Genomic DNA, 19529 nt, shown 5'->3' on the forward strand with positions numbered 1-19529 from the left:
AGAGCCATTGTGGCTGTGAGCCACGGACAGCCCTCTCCTCCTTCTCCATGAATTGGCCCATTCCTCTTTTAAAGTAATTTTTTTAATTTGCCTCCTATGGATTAGACAAAGTCACGGAGGAGGAGAGGACTAGCAATGGCTACTAGCCAGGATGGCCAAGTGCAGCATCCCGGTTTGGAGGCAGTGATGTCTCTCAGTACCAGTTCATAGAATATCTATGTCAACCTCTGGGTGCCACCCCAGGCACCCTCTCACCCCTGGAGACAGAGGGGGGTGCACCCTGTCACTGGGCCAGCGCCACAGAGCAATATTAGGACCACCTACCAGTTTGGCCATCTTGGCTTTGGGGCCCCTCACTTCAAAGGTGGTGGCTCCAGGCTTGCGGGAGACGTCAGTGCTGGGTACGGTCCGTTTCAGGCAAAAGGAGATCTTGTACGGCTCAGCACACTTGAGGATCTGCAAGGCGTCTTCGTACTTGATGTTGTCGAAATAGACTCTGGCACTCAGGAGCTGGTCGCCTACAAGGCGGGTGGACAGGAGAAGATGTCGAAGCTGAGCCACAGGCCTGCAGTGTTATCCCTCCCGCTGCCCTTAGCTCATTCTGCAGGAAGGGGGCAGGCCAGAAAACAGGGCCAAGGCCTTCAACTCCAGAGACGCTGTCTGGGGCAACTTTACAGGAACACAAACTTTGGCTCTGGAATTATTGACACAACTGGCAAGAGTGCCCCTGCTCACATGCAGAGACCATTCCCGTCCCTGTTCAGCAGCTGCACCCTTAACCTGTACCAAGGCTGAGCCCCGTCCAGCGCTGCCAAGGTCCTGGAGGGGTAGTCCACCAGCAGGGCACAGAGGCACCAGCTGCCTCCCTTGCCTCTCCCTCCGTCAGGTCTCCTAGCAGCTGTGCGCAAGGAGAGAAACTCTCTGTAGAAGCTGCCCCCATCTCATAGAGGGCAAGGGAGGGGCTGTGGCAACCCAGTCAGATGGAAGGGGTATAAATGATAAAATTATTATTATGTTGCTTAAGGTGGACAAGGCGCCCTCGCCAGAGCAGAGAATCATCCCTGTTCTTCAGTCCCCCCCACCCTCCCTCCCTTCACTGGCAGTGTGGTGCAGTGGTTAGAGCATTGGACTGGGACCTAGGAATGACTAGTGTTGAAACTCCCTCGCAGACAGAGTTGTTGTTGTGGGCATTAGATGAGGACCAGGATTCAGGAGAGATCAGGGTTCCAATCTCCCCACTCAGCCATGACCTTTGCTGGCTGAGACCTGGAGGGCCTAACCTACATTGCAGGGCTGTTGTGAGCATTAAGTGAAGAGGGAAGAACCATGCAGGCCCCCTTGAGCTCCTTGGAGGGAAAAGGTGGGACATCAATGCAATAGAGACTCAATCTCCAGGGAGGTTTGGGAGCAGAAGCCCCATCGGCCACTGCTTCCAGCCTGTGCAGGCAACAGTGAGCTAGGAGGGAGCCAGACTCTGGCTTTGCGCCAGGCGGTTGCTCTTTCCCTCCACCAACAGGGAGGCTCACCTTCGCGGAGGCTCAGCGCCCGAGCAGCAGGCGAGTCCTTCAGGACGTCCTTGACGAAGAGGCCGCTCTTTCCCCCTCCGGCCACGCTCATCCCGCTGACCCCGGCTTCTGCCTCCGTCTCCACGATGATCTCCAGCAGCTCGGAGGTCTCAATGGTTTTCTCCATGGAGCTCAGCTGCGCCTCCATCTTGGCTGGGGCCAGGGGCTCCCCCCTCTCCTCTTCCTCGGCCTCTTCGGAGCTGCGCTGGCTCTCGCCTTTCCTCTGCAGGACTCTCTTCAGCTCCGCATGCAGCTTCTCCTTCTGAGCCTGGGGGGGAACCGAGAGGGTGTCCACACAGCACACCAGACCAGGTGGGGACCAGTTCGCTGAACCGCCACAGCTTCCTCCCAGGGGCTCCTGCTTCTTTTGGGAAGACGATGGCGCTATTTCGCTAGTGGGAGTTTCTTCCTCCCAGCCTCCTTGGAAGAACCATCCGCACACACCCCAAACACACCCCAACACCACCCAGCAATTCTCCTTTCGCCCTCTGGCTTAAACCGGAGGCTTTCTTGGGAGCCAGGGAGCCAAGGCTCCTAAACCCCCCTCCCCTGCTGGCCAGTCCAGAGGCAGCTTCCCCCTCTCTGCCCCGCCTAATGGTGATCTCAGATAACCTAAGAGCATCAGACGAGCTACTGGATCAGGCCAAGAACCCATCCAGTCCAGCCTGCTCTTTTCACCTAAGAATCCAGATAGACTGCCACTGGACCGGGAGTTTCCCGAAGAACATACAAAGAGCCTGGCTGCTGGATCAGGCCAACTGGGGCCCATCTAGACCAGCATCCTGTTCTCACAGCGGGCAACCAGATGCCCCAGTGGGAAGATCAAGGATCCGAGCGCAAGAGCCACTCTCTCCTCCTGCAGGTTTGAGAAATGGGCATTCAGAAGCAGTGCTGCCTCCCACTGTGGAGGGCATGGCATAGCCCTCATGACTAGGGGGCCTCGATAGCCCTCTCCTCCAGGAATAGGCACAATCTGCCATCCAGGTTGGTGGCCACCACTGCCTCCACCTGTGGAAGGGAGTTCCATAGTTTAACTAGGCACTGCATGGAGATGTAAGAGGCGGCAGAGGCCACACCTAGGAGGGGCAACAGGCTCAGGGACCCGGCGTCACCCAAACTGCCTTCCACCCCACATCTCCAGATGTGTGACCTGCCCCCTCCTCCTTGGGGGGGCACAGCCCTACCTGCCTCCTCCACCCTCAGAACGTGTCTTCTTGTCTGCCCCCCCCCCCCGCCCAACCCTCTTCCCGACTTACTGCTCGGTCTGCGTCACCAGCTTCCTCGGGGGACAGGTGCGGGGGGCTGCCTGCGGGGGGCTGCGGCTGCTCATTCCCTTTGGAGCTGGCTGTCTGGAAGGCAGGAGAGAAGCAGGAGGTGGGGGGTGGCTCTGCCAGCTCTCAGGGACCCCAAGAGCCCAGCTGCGAATGGGGTGCAGCCGGGGGGGGGGGCTGGCCTCTGTAGCAGACAACGCCAGTGGTAACAGGGGCACAATCGCTCTGGGCTGGGGAGGTGCTGAAGGGACACAGGCGCAACTAGGGAACGGGCTCCCTCGGAAGGTAGTGGACTCTTCTTCATTGGGTTTTTAAGCAGAGGTCTGGTGGGATTCTGCATTGGAGGGGGTTGGGCTCGATGACCCTTGGGGTGCCCTGCAAACTGCAGTTCTATGATTATAAGCAGATCTGCTGCTTTTACTGTGACAGAGCAACACAGCCCCTTCTCGAAATAAACACACCTGAGTTACACTTAGAACCACAGAACTGTTGAGTTGGAAGGGACCCCCAAGAGTCATCTAGCCCAACCCCCTGCAATGCAAGACACCCACTGTAAGACACCCACTCCCACCTATAGATCTGCTGGCAGGAGTCATGGAGGAGTGGGAAAACAGCAAGAGCCCACCAGGGAGGGTGCTGACCTGCAAAACGTCCAGAGAGATGATCGCCAGAACCAGTGGGAGAACCCTGGGCCTGGGAGGACCGAGTTCAAGTCCTAACCCAGTGATGGATCAGTGGCTGGCGTGTCGGACTGGGACCTGGGGGACCAGGGTTCAAATCCCCATTGGGCCATGCAGCTCACTGGGTGGCCTTGGGCTGGTCATTGCCTCTTAGCCTATCCTACCTCACAGGGTTGTTGTGGAGATTAAATGAGGGGGAGAACCACGTCTGTTGCCTTGAGCTCCTTGGAGAACAAAGTGGGATATAAATGCAGTAGACAGGCAGCCAGGTACTGCAGGCAGGTAGATAGACTTGGGAGCAGGGCCATCGATTCACCTGCCACCTATCTGGAAAATGGGCACAGGGTTGTGTCTGCAGTCCAAAGAGCTGCACTGGAAGCGTCATTTGAGAGAGGAGGTCCACCTGCCGGAGTGCAATTCCCAGGCCTCCTTGAAGAGGGTTTCTGGTGAGGCTGACCCAGAATTCAGACAGGGGGAGCACAGCTTGAGGGTGGGGGCTGCAATAGTGGTGATGGAGGAGGAGCAGGTGCCCAGGTACTTACAGCTGCTTGCTGCCTTGTCCTGAACACGTGGCTCTCTGGAACCTGGCCCTGTGCAGCTGTGGAGGGGGAAATGTTATTATTTTATTTGTTATTAGTTATTATATTTGTATACTGAAGATCACAGGACATTCACAACATAAAAATACAAAATGATGACACAAAATACATAATAAAACAAACACAAACCAATAACCCCATTCCCACAACACGTTTAAAAGGGTATTGGATAATCAGCCAAAGGCTGGGGAGAAGAGGAATGTTTTTGCTTGGTGCCTAAAGGTGTATAATGAAGGCGCCAGGAGAACCTCCCTGGGGAGAGCATTCCACAGATGGGGAGCCACTGCAGAGAAGGCCCCGTTCTAAGTGTTGCCAGCCTCCAGACCTCTCGAGGAGGAGGCACACGAAGGAGGGCCTCAGAAAATGATCTCAGGGTCTGGGTAGGTTCATATGAAAGGCATTCCTTGAGGTATTGCGGTCCTGAGCCATTTAAGGCTTCATAGGTCAAAACCAGCACTCTGAATTGGGCCGGGAAATTAATCAGTAGCCAGAGCAGTTGGACCAAGATCTGTGTCATATGCTCAAGCCGTCTTGTCCCAGTGAGCAGCCTAGCTGTCAAGTTCTGTGCCAGCTGAAGTTCAGAAACCGCTCTACGTAGAAGGCATTGCAGTAATCCAACCTGGAGGTTACCAAAGCATAGACAGCAGTAGCTAGGCTCTCCCTGTCCAGATGGGGGCACAGCTGGGCCACCAGCCAAAGCCGATGGAAGGCACTCCGGGTCACTGAGGCCACCTGAGCCTCAAGCAACAGCAGAGGATTCAGGACCACCAAGCAGTAGCCTGGCTCTTTTTAAGTTTTTATGGAACCTCCAGGTCCAGAGGCAGTCTATCTAGAGCCCTGGGTCCCTAGGGGTATTTGACCACAGTGAGAACAGGGTGCTGACCCAGCAGCCAGGCTCTTCTGAGGTTCTTCTGCCCACCAACCCCACAGGTGTCAGCCTCTGGGATGGAGAGGAAAAAGCCACCTCTGGAGAGGGAGGCCTGGCCCCCTAGGCTTCCACAGACGGCCCCCTCCTCCTCTCCCACTGTTCCTTCCTGCTGCCCTCCTTTCCCTGCCCAAGAAGACTCCAGCCGGCACTTGCTCCCTCCCTTGGTGAAATCCCAGGCTGCCACGGAGGGGTGGCATTTCATTCCCACGCCCGGACTCCGAGGACCCACGCCACGCCGTTCCCCAAAAGGTCAAGATGCGATGCCGCACATTCCCAGGCCAGAGGACAAAGGGACGCAGCGTCTTGGCCAACCCCTCACGGGCATCGCTAGCATTCCTGGAGCCGTTCCCAAACACCTCCCCCTCCTCGGCGACTGCCCTCTGGAGCTCTGGCTGGCATCTCCATGGAGAAACCCAAGGCAGCAGGAGCCCCAGGGCCGAAAGCAAACTCTGAGCTTCTCCACACTGGCCTTTTGCCCTGTGCTGTCCAGACAAAGGTTGCCACTTCAAATCTCCCTCTCTGAATGCTCTTTAAAGCTGAAGTGCAAACCCAACCAATTTGGGTTTCCCACAGACTGATGTTTGCTCCGATTCAGCAGTAAAGAGTGGATTTCCGCAGCGGAAACTCCAGAGCACGAACAAGAACATTCAAACATGGAGATTTAAAGGGCAGACCTAGGCCTGGAAAGTTCAAAGGATTGTTAGTGTGAGTAAGTCCCCAGGCAGGTCCTCACACTCACATCCAGCGTATTAAATGGGGGGGTGTGTGCTCTGGATTCACACCCCACAATGTGTGCTTCTGGCTGAAGAAGTGGGACTCGTAAGCATAAGATAAGAATTTGGGTGGCTTTCAAAGAGAATTAGACAAATTCATGGAGGAAAAGTCTATGGAGGTAAAGGTAAAAAGGTAAAGGACCCCTGGACAGTTAAGTCCAGACAAAGGAAACTATGGGGTTGTGGCGCTCATCTCGCTTTCAGGCCGAGGGAGCTGGCGTTTGTCCACAGACAGCTTTCCGAGTCATGTAGCCAACATGACTAAACCGCTTCTGGCACAACGGGACACCGTGACAGAAACCAGAGTGCACGGAAACGACGTTTACCTTCCCACTGCAGCGGTACCTATTGATCTACTTGCACTGGTGTGCTTTCGAACTGCTGGGTTGACAAGAGCTAGGACACAGCAACAGGAGCTCACCTCATCGTGGGGATTCAAACCACTGACCTTCCAACCAGCAAGCCCAAGAGGCTCAGTGGATGAGACCACAGCGCCACCCAGGATGGAAATTTCAGAAGGGGAGAGGGCTGCTCTGGGGCTCAGATTCCGCTTGCTGGTTTCCACACAAACCTAGTTGGCCACTGTGAGAACAGGCTGCTGGACTAGATGGGCCACTGGCCTGATCCAGCAGGCTCTTCTTCTGTTCTGATGCTTCTTTCACTTCTTCCCACTTCCTTGATTGCTTTGGTGGCCCTTTTCTAAACCTCTTCCAACTCCACAATATCCCCTTTGAGGTGAGCTGACCAGAACTGTTCAGGTGCAAGCAGCAGATGTTCTGCCTGGGGCCCCCTGGGGTCCCCTCCTTTCCTGCTCTGCTCCCTCCAACCTCTGAATGCAAAACTCAGTGGAGAGAGATCTGCTCCCACTCTGAGCCCAAGACAAAGAGGGGCCTGTTCAGGTCTCTCTCTCTCCCACCTCCCTGGCTGCAGCGTCACCAGCCGTGCATCATGGCAGAGCGTGGGAGAATGCCAGGCATTCTGTAGGCTCAGCAAAGCCAGAGTTGCGGCCAGCGAGGGGCAGTGGGGAGAGAGAGGCAGGCCAGGCTTGGGCCAGGAATGCTGCAAAGCAGCCAGGAGACAGGGCCCAGTGTCCCAGGGAGCTCTCCTCCCTTCTCTGGAGCCTGAGCCAGCCTGCGGGGTCAGACTAGATGACTCTGAAGGTCCCCTGCAGGAATGCAGAAAAGGTTTCCTGCAAATGGCTGAGTCATTCCAGAAGGCCCACCTCAAAGCCAAAGTGAGGGAAGCCCATTCACACAACTCTTTCAAACCCCACTTGAGGCTACTTCTCAATGGCACTGCACTCCTTCCTTCCTTATGTGCAAAGCTTGAGTCAACCTCTCTGCCATTCCTTCTGTCTCTTCCCCCCCCCATCTCCTTGAGCCCCCCTCCCTGGCCAGCTTCACACATGCAAGCACATCACTTAACTCCCCAATGCTGGCAGAGGAGCCCAGGAACCAGCAACTAAAGCCAAGCTGTTTCTGTGAACATGAAACCAGAGCAAAGTTTCTCACACTCTGGGCCTTTACCCTTTGCTCCAACCCCACCTCCAAAAACACCTGAGCAGGCTGGCTTGTATTTTGGGGGCAAGGTGTGGGACAGAGGGACATAAGAACGTTATTATATTTATTCCATTTAAATGCCGCCCTTCGCCACATAAGCAGAGCCTGCTGGATCAGGCTAATGGCCCGTCTAGTGGAGCATCCTATTCTAACAGTGGCTGAGCAGTTGCCTGTGGGAAATCTCCAAGCAGGATCTGAGTGAGAGAACCACTCTCCCCTCCTGCGGTTTGCAGCAAATGGAATTCAGGAGCATTGCTGCCTCTGGCCGTGGAGGTCAGAGCAGAGCCATTGTGTCTGGCAGCCAGTGATAGTCCTCTCCTGACAACCTTGGAGGTTTCTTAGCAGAGGTTGGATGGCCATCTCTCAGGGATGCTTGAGTTGAGATTCCTGCATTGCAAGAGGCGGTTGGACTAGAGGAACTTTGAGGCCCCTTCCAATTCTACAATTCTATTCCTCAAGGAATTTGTCCAATCTTCTTTTAAGGCCTTCCAGGTTGGAGGTGATCACTGCCTTCTGGGGGAGAGTTTGACAGAGGGAGAAAAATTTCACCGTCTCCACTTTCTCCATGCCAGGCATAATTTTGTAAACTGCTATCATGCCACCTCTGACTTGACTTTTCTCTAAATTAAAAAGGCCCAAATGCTGCCTCCTTTTCTCATAGGGGAGACACTCCACCCCCTGGACTAGCTGTGTTAATTTATTACCCCCCCTTCACCCTAAGGTCCCAGAGGTGTCAGCGAAGGCTCAAAGAGTTAGCAGGAGGCCAAGCAGAGCCAAGAGCCAGCCCCTCCCAAGCACCCCGTCCTCCTGAGGAGGGGGCGCTTCTGCCATCCACACAGGGAAGGAAATCACCCTGCCTCTGCCCCCCCCCCCAGAATGGAGGGAAGCTCCTTCTTGGAATGCACTTCCTCACTCTGTTATTCAGCACATTTCAGAAACAGAAGGAAGAATATGGGGGCAGGAGCGGGTGGGGGGGAGAGAACGCAAAAGGCAAAACCAGCAAGATCCACTTGACAATTGAATGGACTGTTGGCAGGTGGTGGCCTCTCCTTCCCTGGAGGTTTTGAAGCAGAGGCTGGATGGCCATCGGTCAGAGTTTTTTTAGCCATGGCTCCTACATTGCAGGGCCCTCGGGGGTCCCTTCCAGCAGTTATATGGCAGTAAGCAGAGTTGCACAGAGAATGGGGGTGGAGGGGGTGGAGGAAGGAAGATATTGAGGGGGCAAAAGAAAAGGAGAGAGACCGGGGGGGGGGGCTGGGACCCTAGGTCAGGGAACAGTGCAGCCCTCACTGCAGGGAGGAGGCAATCATCCAGAAGGGGCAAATGGGGCAGGACCACCCTCAGCACAGGCACCACTTTGCCCCTCCATCACAAGCGTGGCGTAGTGGTTAGAGCATTGGACTAGGACCCGGAAGAGAGCAGGGTTCAAATCCCAGCCCCCATGGCCATGAAGCTTGGGGCTAATCACTGCCCCCCTCAGCATAGCCTACACTGCAGGGTTGCAGCGGGGATACAGTGAGAAGGGGAGGAACTCTGCCCAGGCCACTTGGAGCTCCTTGGAGGAAAAGGTGGGATCTAAGTGCAACAAAGAAACAAACAAGGCCAAAGGGCCGTCTGCCCCTACGCTGGCTCACAGGCATCCCACGTGACTCTCCCCCTGTCATCCCTTTCTAAACTGAGCACACGCCCTGAAAGTGCCTGGCTTAAGTTTTAAACAATGGGCAGCCACAGGTTGAAGAATGTCTGCCCTTTTCTTCTCCAGACCAGGGGGCAGGCCAGGAGAAGGACTCTGATTCTGGACACAGGTGGAAGGAAGAGCCTCAGTCAGGAGGCCCGGTCTTATTCAACATCTTATTCTTGGGCCCGGTCTTATTCAACATCTTTATCAACGACTTGGATGATGGACTCAAGGGCATCCTGATCAAATTTGCAGATGACACCAAACTGGGAGGGGTGGCTAACACCCCAGAGGACAGGAACACACTTCAAAACGACCTTGACAGATTAGAGAACTGGGCCAAAACAAACAAGATGAATTTTAACAGGGAGAAATGTAAAGTATTGCACTTGGGCAAAAAAAATGAGAGGCACAAATACAAGATGGGTGACACCTGGCTTGAGAGCACTACATGTGAAAAGGATCTAGGAGTCTTGGTTGACCACAAACTTGACATGAGCCAACAGTGTGACGCGGCAGCTAAAAAAGCCAATGCAATTCTGGGCTGCATCAATAGGAGTATAGCATCTAGATCAAGGGAAGTAATAGTGCCACTGTATTCTGCTCTGGTCAGACCTCACCTGGAGTACTGTGTCCAGTTCTGGGCACCACAGTTCAAGAAGGACATTGACAAACTGGAACGTGTCCAGAGGAGGGCAACCAAAATGGTCAAAGGCCTGGAAACGATGCCTTATGAGGAACGGCTAAGGGAGCTGGGCATGTTTAGCCTGGAGAAGAGGAGGTTAAGGGGTGATATGATAGCCATGTTCAAATATATAAAAGGATGTCACATAGAGGAGGGAGAAAGGTTGTTTTCTGCTGCTCCAGAGAAGCGGACACGGAGCAATGGATCCAAACTACAAGAAAGAAGATTCCACCTAAACATTAGGAAGAACTTCCTGACAGTAAGAGCTGTTCGACAGTGGAATTTGCTGCCAAGGAGTGTGGTGGAGTCTCCTTCTTTGGAGGTCTTTAAGCAGAGGCTTGACAACCATATGTCAGGAGTGCTCTGATGGTGTTTCCTGCTTGGCAGGGGGTTGGACTCGATGGCCCTTGTGGTCTCTTCCAACTCTATGATTCTATGATTCTATGATTCTATTTGAGGAGGAGGAGCTACAGCCAAACCATGGTGAAGTGGGGGAGGAGAGGCCCCTTCACCTGGGGAACCAGCAATGCCCAATTTCCTAATCTAGCAGCAGAAAAACTGCTGGAGCAAGAGGTAAACCAGAGGCGTCCCCTGGCCCCAACCTCAGCTGTCGCGAGAACCAAAGAAGAGCCTGCTGGATCAGGCCAGTGGCCCACCAAGTCCAGCATCCTGTTCTCGGGGGGGGGGGGGCATTCAGATGCCTCTTGGAAATGCACAAGCAGGATCCGAGCAACTCTCCCCTCCTGCAGTTCCCAGAGAATGTCAGAAACTCAGATATACGAGCTAGGTGCCCAATGGTTTCATGGACCAAGGCTGCAGTCGCCAAAATCGAAGGTCTAGTTGCCATTTGGGGACAAGTCAGCTCTAAAGTCTTTGTTTTCAAATGATGGAGTGAGTGATTCTCAGTTAAACATCCGGCTAGTTCAAATGACAACCTTGAGCTGAGAACTTCAAAGAAGAAAAGTCCCTTGATCCAGGGGTAGTCTGCATATATATTGGCTGATTCCTTTTTCTTAATGGGGACACAGAGCATTCACAGAATATTCATCCCAACTGTGAGCAGGGCAGTGGGAGAAGACAAGCTACAACAATTCACTATAACGTCGTTCATTGCTCCTGCTCAGGCTGCACAGAAAAAGGATTTTGGTGCCTAAAATTCATTCTGATTGTGCATTCTACAGGAGGGGGTATTAGTGTGTGAAAACAGTCCATATCCAATGATCCCCAGATGGTGATGATGTCAGGTGCCATCCTGACAGCGCCCAGGCATCTTCACTTGGTCACAAGTGGCCGATAGCCGGGTGAAAATTGCACCTGGTCTCTGGCTAATTTCAAACACGGTTCCCAGCAACTGAAATTCAGCAGCATTGCCTCCTCCAACTGTGGAGGGCAGAGCATAGCCTTGTGTCTAGGAGCCCTTGAGAGCTCCATCCTCTTTTAAAGCCATCCAAGTTGGGGGCCACCACTGTCTCCACTAGGCACTGTGTGAAGAAGGACTTTCTTTTCTCTCTCCTGAAACTGTCCAGCATCCGGCTTCCAATTCTGGGCCTGGATGAGAATTTGGGGCTCTGGTCTGGATGCCCCATTCTCACCAGCTCCAGGCAAAGCCCCTCCTTCCTGGGGGAGAGCAGGTGCCCCTCTATTTTGCAAGGTAAGTGTGTCACTCTGGTCGCCCTGACTTTGGGGCGGGAAACACAGATCCCGCCTGAAACCTGAGGCTGTCAGTAATCCCTGAGAAAAGGGTCTGATAGGAGGAGGCAAAGCGTAGTTTTGCTCCTTAGCTGCAAGTGACGCACTTTCAGGCGCCATTCCAAGGCTGTATTCCTGGAAAGCCCCTCTGAAGCCCCTCCCGTGGGTCAGCATTGGGGGCGGAAGGCAGATAACATCTCCACCAAAGGATTTCCTGCAGCAAATCCTGCTTCAGCAGCCGGACCTCAACCAGGCACCCTGCAAACGCCACAAAGGGGGTGGGGGGGGCTGAACTACTCAGCAGCCCCACCCTCATGGAAACTACAATTCCCAGGACTCTGCAGGCCAAGCCATGAAAGTTCAAGGCCACTTCCCAGGCCAAAGCAAGAGAGCGTTTCTGCCTAGGAGTTATTCATGCCTGAAAAGTACAATCTAAAGGGTTCAGGAACATAAGGAAATAAGAACAGCCTCCTGGATCAGGCCAAGGGCCAAGAAGGCGGGCTCGAAGGGGTGTGTGTGTGTGTGTGTGTGTGTGTGTGTGTGTGTGTGAGAGAGAGAGAGAGAGAGAGAGAGAGAGAGAGAGAGAGAGAATACCCCTTTCTAAATCACAGTTTTTCTTTCAGGTTCCCCAGTCAAGCCAGTAACAGCAGTGCTACTGCAACATGCACATTGCCAAAGAAGATGGCAAGTGAAAAAATCAGCAGAAGCTCCCCTGAACTTCCCACCCAGCCCTCAGATCCTTGCTAAGGAGATGGGGCCACTTACACTCCCCGTTAGCACCCCTTTTCTCAAGCCCTTCCCTCGTCTCCTCCACCTGCCCTGCTGGATGATCCCCATTTCTGCTGCTGCTGCTGCTCCTTCAGCTGCCTCTGGGCTCCCCGACCCTTTGGGATCTCTTCCAAGGTTACAAAAGAACATCAGAAGAACCTGCTGGATCAGGCCAAGCATCCTGTTCTCACAGGGGCCAACCAGATGCCTCAAAGGGTTTCAAACAAAAGAGGTTTCCAGCAGGTGAGATTCAGAAGCATTGCTGCCTCTGACCATCCTGGCTAGGAATCAGCAATAGCCCTCTTCTCTTAATCCTGCAGCCCAGCATGCGGCTCTCATGAGAAGGACAGCTTGCTGGATCTGCTCCCCCCCCCCCCGATAATAAGATCAGAAGAGCATGCTTAGAACCTGCCTGCACTTGGATCCTGCTTGCAGGTTCCCCGCAGGGCCTGATCCAGCAGCCAGGCTTTTCTTATAGAGGCGGATTTAGGGGGCACAGAGTCATGGGGGTACTGCAACTATTATTTAGGATGGAGACCAAAAGGTGGGCAGGGAGCACCAAATGTTGTTGCTGCACAGGACGCTGCTGAAATTTGAGACTCCAAGGTCCACCGTGACTTCTTCTATTCTTATGGACCTCGGGGTGCTTGGGGGTCTGTGTGGACCTCCCAGAGGAACAAGCGGCTCCCCTGACAGGAAGCAACACCTCTCTGCAGCTCCCGTCCAAAGCTCAGCGGTTGCCCAAACAGCAAACGAGGCCAGGAGAGTCAGCGAGGGGGAAAACAAGGCCGCCACAGTCGCCGTCCCTTTGGCTCCAGAGCTCCTGATCCAATTAAGGCAGGAAAGAGCAGCCTTTAATTGGGAGCAGCTCTGCTTGGAACGAGGCCAGCCCCTGGCCCACGTGGGCCGCATCCTGCTGAGTTCAGGGGCAGGAAGGAGCGCTGGTGAGAGAAAGCTATCATCATCATCACCATGGCTGCTAGACAGACAGACGGCCTGTCCCAGCCCGCAATGGTCTCTGGCCAACAACGCAGGGAAGGAAAAGGATGGCCAGCGCTCTTGCTCTCTCCTCCGCCCCCAGGTTGGGGGGGGGCTGAAACAGCCAAGACCTGAGACTGTCCCTCCTCTGGCTCTAGCAGCTCTCCCTTTCAGGGGGCCGGGTAGCCTCCTTTGGGGCCACCCTCATGGCTGTGACACAGATACCCCAGAGCTGCTTGTTAAGGTTTTGGGCCTGGGAAATGCAATGTCAAGTGTGCCTCTGAGCATGTGCAGAGAGTGCCTTTCCCCCCAGTCCCACTGCCAGCCAAAAGGACACCCACATCCCAGATTGGCCATGGCTTTCAGGAAGGGCGGAGCCCCCAAACCTCTCTTTTTAGCAGATGTGGTGCAGCTGTTCGACGCCCCGCCCCAGAAAGGAGATCTGGAGTCACAGGCAAAGTGCCCTAAGCATAAAATCAGAAGTCTCCCTGCCAGGGGGAGTTTTCTGCTGCTGCTGCAGCAGCAACACTGGCAGCCTCTGAGCCAGAGCTCTTGGCTGAAGGGCAGTCGGAGGAACGGCTGGCTTTTCATCTGCAGCTCTGCAGCCTCCCCCGTTGCTGGACCACCATGGCAGAGGGAGAAGGCTGAAGGTGGGCTTCCCCTTGGGGAATCTGGTTAGCCACTGGGAGAACGGTGCTGGGCTAATTTTGCCCCCCTTGCGCCTGATCCAGCTGCCGGGCTCTTCTTGTGCTCTTATGGAACCTCCAGCTCCAGAGGCAGTCTATTTAGATTCCCCGGTTCTTAGTGTTTGGCCACCATGAGAACAGGAGGATGGACTGGATGAACCACTGGCCTCATCCAGGTGTTCCTCATGAGCTCAGGGCAGCTGACCTGGATGCCAATTACTCCCACTTTATCCTCACATCCCCCCAATGAGGTAGGCTAGGGAGAAAGGGAGAGAAATGGGCCTGAAGGGTGAGGTGAATGGCTGAGGAAAGATTTGAACTCTGATCTTGCCAGCCAGAGCCCACCACTCTAACCATTAGGGCCAAAGTCCTCACTTGCCCTCCCCCTGGGCACAGCCAGATGCCCCCCAAGGCACACAGGGGCACTGAGAAGGTCTGAAGGCCAAGGGGGACGGGTTTGCTCCAGGCTTCCAGTCCTGCTAGCTGAGGAAATGAACTGGGTTTCCTTTGAGTCAGGGCTCCGCTGAGGTCTTGCCAGGAACGCAGGAAGTCAGAAACAAAAAGAAGGTGGCACTTGTGCAGGCAGCATCCCACCTCGGCCCGCCTGACCCCAGCCAGAAGCCTCTTCTTCTTTGGCAATCCCTCGTAGTCGAGTAAGATTGTCTTCCATGAACACGGCCTTAACAGTGAGTCCGTGACTGTGGAGGCCAATTCTGGATCCACATGTCCTTCCGTGGTGGGACACTGGTTTCCAGGCAGGAGTTGATCATGGTGTGATTTGCCAAGCATGCCTTCCTCACAGCACATTTCTCCCTTGCGTCCTGAGTTCGAGTGTCTTCAAAACCCATGACACCTTTGGTCAAGGCTGTTCTCCAACTGGAGCGCTCGCAGGCACCAGTGTTTCTCAGTTGTTGGTGTTTATACTTTTTTTTTTTTTTAGATTTGCCTTGAGAGAGTCTTTAAACCTCTTTTGTTGACCACCAGCATTACGCTTTCCATTTTAAAGTTTGGAATAGAGTAGTTGCTTTGGAATATGATAATCAGGCATCTGAACCACACGACCAGTCCAACAAATGTTGAAGAATCATTGCTTTGACACTGGTGATCTTTGCTTCTTCCAGTATACTGGTATTAGTTCACCTGTCTTCCCAAGTGATGTGTAGAATTTTTTGGAGACCCTGTTGATGGAATCTTTTGAGGAGTTGGGGATGGTGTTTATAAGTGGTCCATGTTTCAGAAGCATACAGTAAAATTGGTAGTACAATAGCTTTGTAAACAAGCATTTTTATTTCCCTGTGAATGTCCCGGTCCTCAAACACTCTGCACTTCAATCGGGAGAAAGCCAAACTCACAGAGCTCAGGTGATGCTGGATTTTGGCATCAATGTTGGCCCATGTGGAAAGATAATTGCCCAGGTAGAAGTGATCAACACTTTCCAGTCTTACAGATTTGTGGCACTGCAGAGGGGTTATTTTGTACTTGTTGGTGCAGCACTTTGGTTTTGGGGGTGTTGAGCAATAGACCTAAGCTTTTCATAAGCTTCTGCAAAGATATTTAGGATGGTTTGGAGGTCATCCTCTGAGCGTGCGCACACTACGTTGTCACCAGCATACTGAAGCTCTATGATGGAAGTTATGGTAACCTTACTCTTTGCTTTCAGCCTGCTCAGATTGAAGAGCTTTCCATCTGTTCAATAGACGATTTCTACCCCGGAGGGGAGTTTCCCTTCAACAATGTGTAGGATCATGGCAATGAAAATAATAAATAGGCTTGGGCCAATAATACATCCCTGTTTCACATCTGATCCCACAGTGAATGGTTCACTTTGAGAGCCATTGTTATCTGCAATTTTTGCTGTCATATTATCACGGAGGAGCTGAAGGATGTTCACAAATTTATCTGGGCCACCAGTTTTCAGAAGGACAGTCCACAGGGCATTACGATTTACAGTGTCAAATGCCTTAGCAGCACCCACAGAGCCGCCCTGGGGGCCAGGCTCAAGGGTGGTCCATCTTCAGGCTCTTCAGACTGGGCAGCGGGCACAATTTGGGTTTTGGGGATCCACTAACCTGGCACAAAAGGTGCACCTTTAGAATTCTGAGTCCGGGAGCCTACAGTCCTGGCACGCAAAAATCCCAGCTAACCCAAAAACCTTCATCTCAGCCGTATAATCTCTCTCTCTGTGTGTGTGTCTCATTTTGTTGCTGCTGCTGTTCCACAGTGAAGAGACAGAGCTCCTTCTGCAAGCTACCCAGAGATCTATCAGATCCACCTCCTAACCCTCCTGCTGCTTTAGGCTACAAATGGAACCTCACAGGGCTGTTGTGAGGATAAGAATGGAGTTGGCTGGGAGGACCTCATAGGTTCCCTTAATAAAGCAGTAGCAGGGGTGACCCCAAAATTCACATTACGTTTGGCAGCCTGGCTCACCAGTGGAGTGGAGGAGAGGGCTAGGGGTGGCAAGGAGCCACAGTCAGAAGCAGCAAGGCTTCAAACCACAGGAAGGGAGAATTGCTCTTGGGCTCGGATCCTGCTTGTGATCTCCTCATAACAGGCCTCTCATGAGCCGCTGTGAGAACAGGATGCTGGATTAAGGCCCCCCCGGCCTGATCTAGGAGGAACTTCTTATGCTCTTGTGGAGCCTCCAGGCCCAAAGGGAGTCTAGCAAAGGCCTCCCCACCGTGGCAGCAGCAGACTTGACTTGGAGGAGAAGCTGTGCTCCGCTGTTCCAGTGTGGAGGAGAGACAACTGTGCAGGTCAGCGAGGTTGAACCCAGGTCTGGACAGAGGGCAGGAAAAGGAGGACACTCCCCGTCCTCTGCCCCCCTCCAAGGCAATTTGGGGAGAGTAGGAAACAGCAGCTCACACCCCAGGAAATCCTGCTGAAACCCAAACGTCCCGTTGGCAGGGAGAGTTTGCTTCCATCAGAAACAGGAAGCTGGCTTAGGAGGAATTGTGCCTCAGAAAGACCTCAGAAAATGGAAACCTACTGGCCAGGTGGATCCACCCAGCCCAGACATGCTTTCAGAAAAGCTGGCCAGCTAGGAGGGCCAAAGCCCCCTCCATTCACTGCAGCTGGCATTCGAGGGAACTGGAGGTTCCACGCGGCCATCATGACCCCGAGCCACTGACGGACCTCTCCTCCTATGTGGCTTTGTCTAACACCTTTTTTAAAAAAATCCTCCTGTGGCTCTTGCTGCAGGCAGTTCCGCAGGTCAGCCATGCATTATGTGAAGAAGTTTGGTTGGCATCTGTCTGTCTCAGGAGATAATGGAGTGCACCTTTGTGGGTGAGGTCAAACTTTCCTGTCCCGTCCATTGCCTTCCAGGTGTCAGAGCTCCGTAGGGCCCTTGTCTGCCCACCACCTTACACACTGCCCCAACCACACACAGCGAGCAGGCGGGGGACTGCGATGCCCTGGGATGTGCGCGGAAGGCAGACTTTACTGGCAAGAAGAGCCAAAAGACTAAAAGAGAAAGCCGCCCTCACCTTGGCCGCAACACACAAGAAGCAAAGGCCTCTCACTGGCCATCTGCCAAGGATGCTTGAGCTGAGATTCCTGGATTGCAAGGGGCTGGACTAAATGACCCTTGGGGTCCCTTCCAACTCTGCACTTCCATGATTCTATGAATTGTCGCATCTTAGGAGAGGCCTTGGTCACCTGAAGGCCTTAGTCGTCTCTCCCTCATGTGGCCTTGCTGGCTCCCTTGACTGGTCTGGCCCAGGGACAAGGAGAAGAGGAAGGGGGGGTCCCGCCTGCCAGCCTTTCCTTAGGCTTTTCTGCCATTTTCCTCTCTGCTTTGAATACAAAGAACATAAGAAAGATCAGGCCCAAGGGGTCTCATCTAGTCCAGCATCTTGTTCACACAGCAGCCAAATACCCCCAAGAACCCAGGAATCTAGCTAGGCTGCTTCTGGAGCTGCAGGCTCCCTAAGTACAGAGGAAAAGCCTGGCAGCTGGATCAGGCCCAAGGGAGCCCATCTAGCCCAGCATCTTCTTCTCACAGAGCCTGACCGGTTGCCCATCATGGGAAATCAGCAGGCAGGACCTGAGCCCCAAAGCAACTCTCTCCTCTGTGGTTTCCAGCACATGGTCTTCAGAAGCATTGCTGTCTCCCACTGTGGAGGGACAGTATGGCCTTCCTGGCTAGGCAACAGCCACAGCCTCCTCCTCCTCCATGAATTTGCCCCGTCCTCTTTTAAAGCCATCCAGGTTGGTGGCCACCCAGCCTCCTGCAGGAGGGAGTTCCACAGTTACCTCTGCGCTGAGGTCAGACAAGGGCACAGACACAGAGCTCCTTCTCCTTTGTTGTCCCATCAACTCACTGCCAGGATGCTAAATTTAATGCTGGAGGGGCCGGGGAAGGAGGAGACCGGGGCTGGGAGGGGAGCTCTCCTTCCGTGCTGTATGCAGGGGAAATGCTCTGCAGCTCCCGGTTTCCAAGAAAATCCCAAAGCACAGACGTAGAAAGACAGAGAGGAACTCTCCTCTCCCACAGAACTCCAGATGAAGCAAAGCAGAGCAGAAAACAGCAGCGATTTGGGGAAGGGTCACAGAGCTGGGGGGGCCCTGCTTTCCACGCAGAAGGCGCTCCACCCCCCCCCCCCCAGGTCAGACCTGAGTTTGAAACCCTGGCACATTGCTGCCAGCCCGTGTAGATAACAGTGGGCTGAATGGACTAAGGCTCCTTCTAATGATGGTGTGGGAAAGAGCTTCACTTTCCATCTTTTAATTTTCATCTGCTCTCTCTGTTTTTATCCACATCATAAAATGAATTTTTTAAAAGTTTACCAAAAAAGAAAAGGTGAGCCAAGCCAGACTCCGCCGGGGAAGTCCCCACTCCTGTGACCCCCAAGGAGGCTGCACTCCCAGCTCCACATGCAACCCCCCCCCCAAAAACAGGCCTCTTCTGCAAGGCCTCCACATGGAGACATGGGCCTGCCCTGGCCGGGACCATCCTGGCATCTCCCAACCCCTTTATTTGTGGGTTGGCACAGGCGCTGCAACGTGCAGGAGGAGAGATCTCTGGGCAGCCAGTCCCACTCACTGCCCCCCCCTTGGCCCAGGAGGCCTGCCAAGCCAGAAGGAAGACTGCTTCCCCACAAGCTGAGCAGGAAGGCTTAGCTGAACCCCGAGGGGCTGAGCCTGCAGCCGCCCAAACCCAGCCCAGTCTCCTAGGGTGCACAGGCATGTGCTGGGAATCTTAGAATGGTGGTGTTGGAAGTGACTCAAAGGGTCATCCAGTCCACCCCACCCCCCACCCAGCAAGGGTCGTAGCTCAGCCATGGAGCGTGCAAGTAAGGCTGGTAACATCCCCTGCCCGAAATCTCAGGGAACAGCTGCCAGTCAGAGTAGCCAATACTGAGTTGCATGGAGCAGCTGTCTGGCTCAGGATAAGTCCCCAAACTAGAGCAAGGGCTGCCTGCTCTCCTTTCCTTCCAAAATTTCCCTGGGAAAGAATCACCCGGACGGCTGCGGGAAGCAGCAACCTCAAATAGCCACAAATTCACACAGCCTCCACACCCCAAGAAACTGTTTGCATTTGAGACCAGGGCATCTGGACCCACAACCATGGGTCCGTACTGAAACAGCTTCGGTCACCCTGATGGAGGACCTGTGTTGCGAAAGGGGCAGGGAGAGGGAGACCAGCTCAGTGGGGTGGGTATTGCA

At 54.0% G+C, this 19529-nt stretch overlaps 1 protein-coding gene across 1 annotated transcript in view; it reads right to left on the bottom strand.

Annotated features, from left to right (window-relative positions):
• PRX (periaxin) overlaps positions 1-19529 on the bottom strand; it is a 28860-nt gene that overhangs the window by 5668 nt on the left and 3663 nt on the right. The window contains exons 2-5 of the mRNA XM_053397588.1: positions 4059-4114; positions 2822-2914; positions 1527-1833; positions 325-518 (exon numbers count right to left, since the gene is read on the bottom strand). Of these exons, the coding sequence (XP_053253563.1) occupies positions 325-518; positions 1527-1833; positions 2822-2914; positions 4059-4114 (650 nt within the window). The remainder of the gene's footprint in view (positions 1-324; positions 519-1526; positions 1834-2821; positions 2915-4058; positions 4115-19529) is intronic.

Source organism: Podarcis raffonei, chromosome 8 (genome assembly GCF_027172205.1).
Source record: "Podarcis raffonei isolate rPodRaf1 chromosome 8, rPodRaf1.pri, whole genome shotgun sequence".
NCBI classification, from domain to species: domain Eukaryota; kingdom Metazoa; phylum Chordata; class Lepidosauria; order Squamata; family Lacertidae; genus Podarcis; species Podarcis raffonei.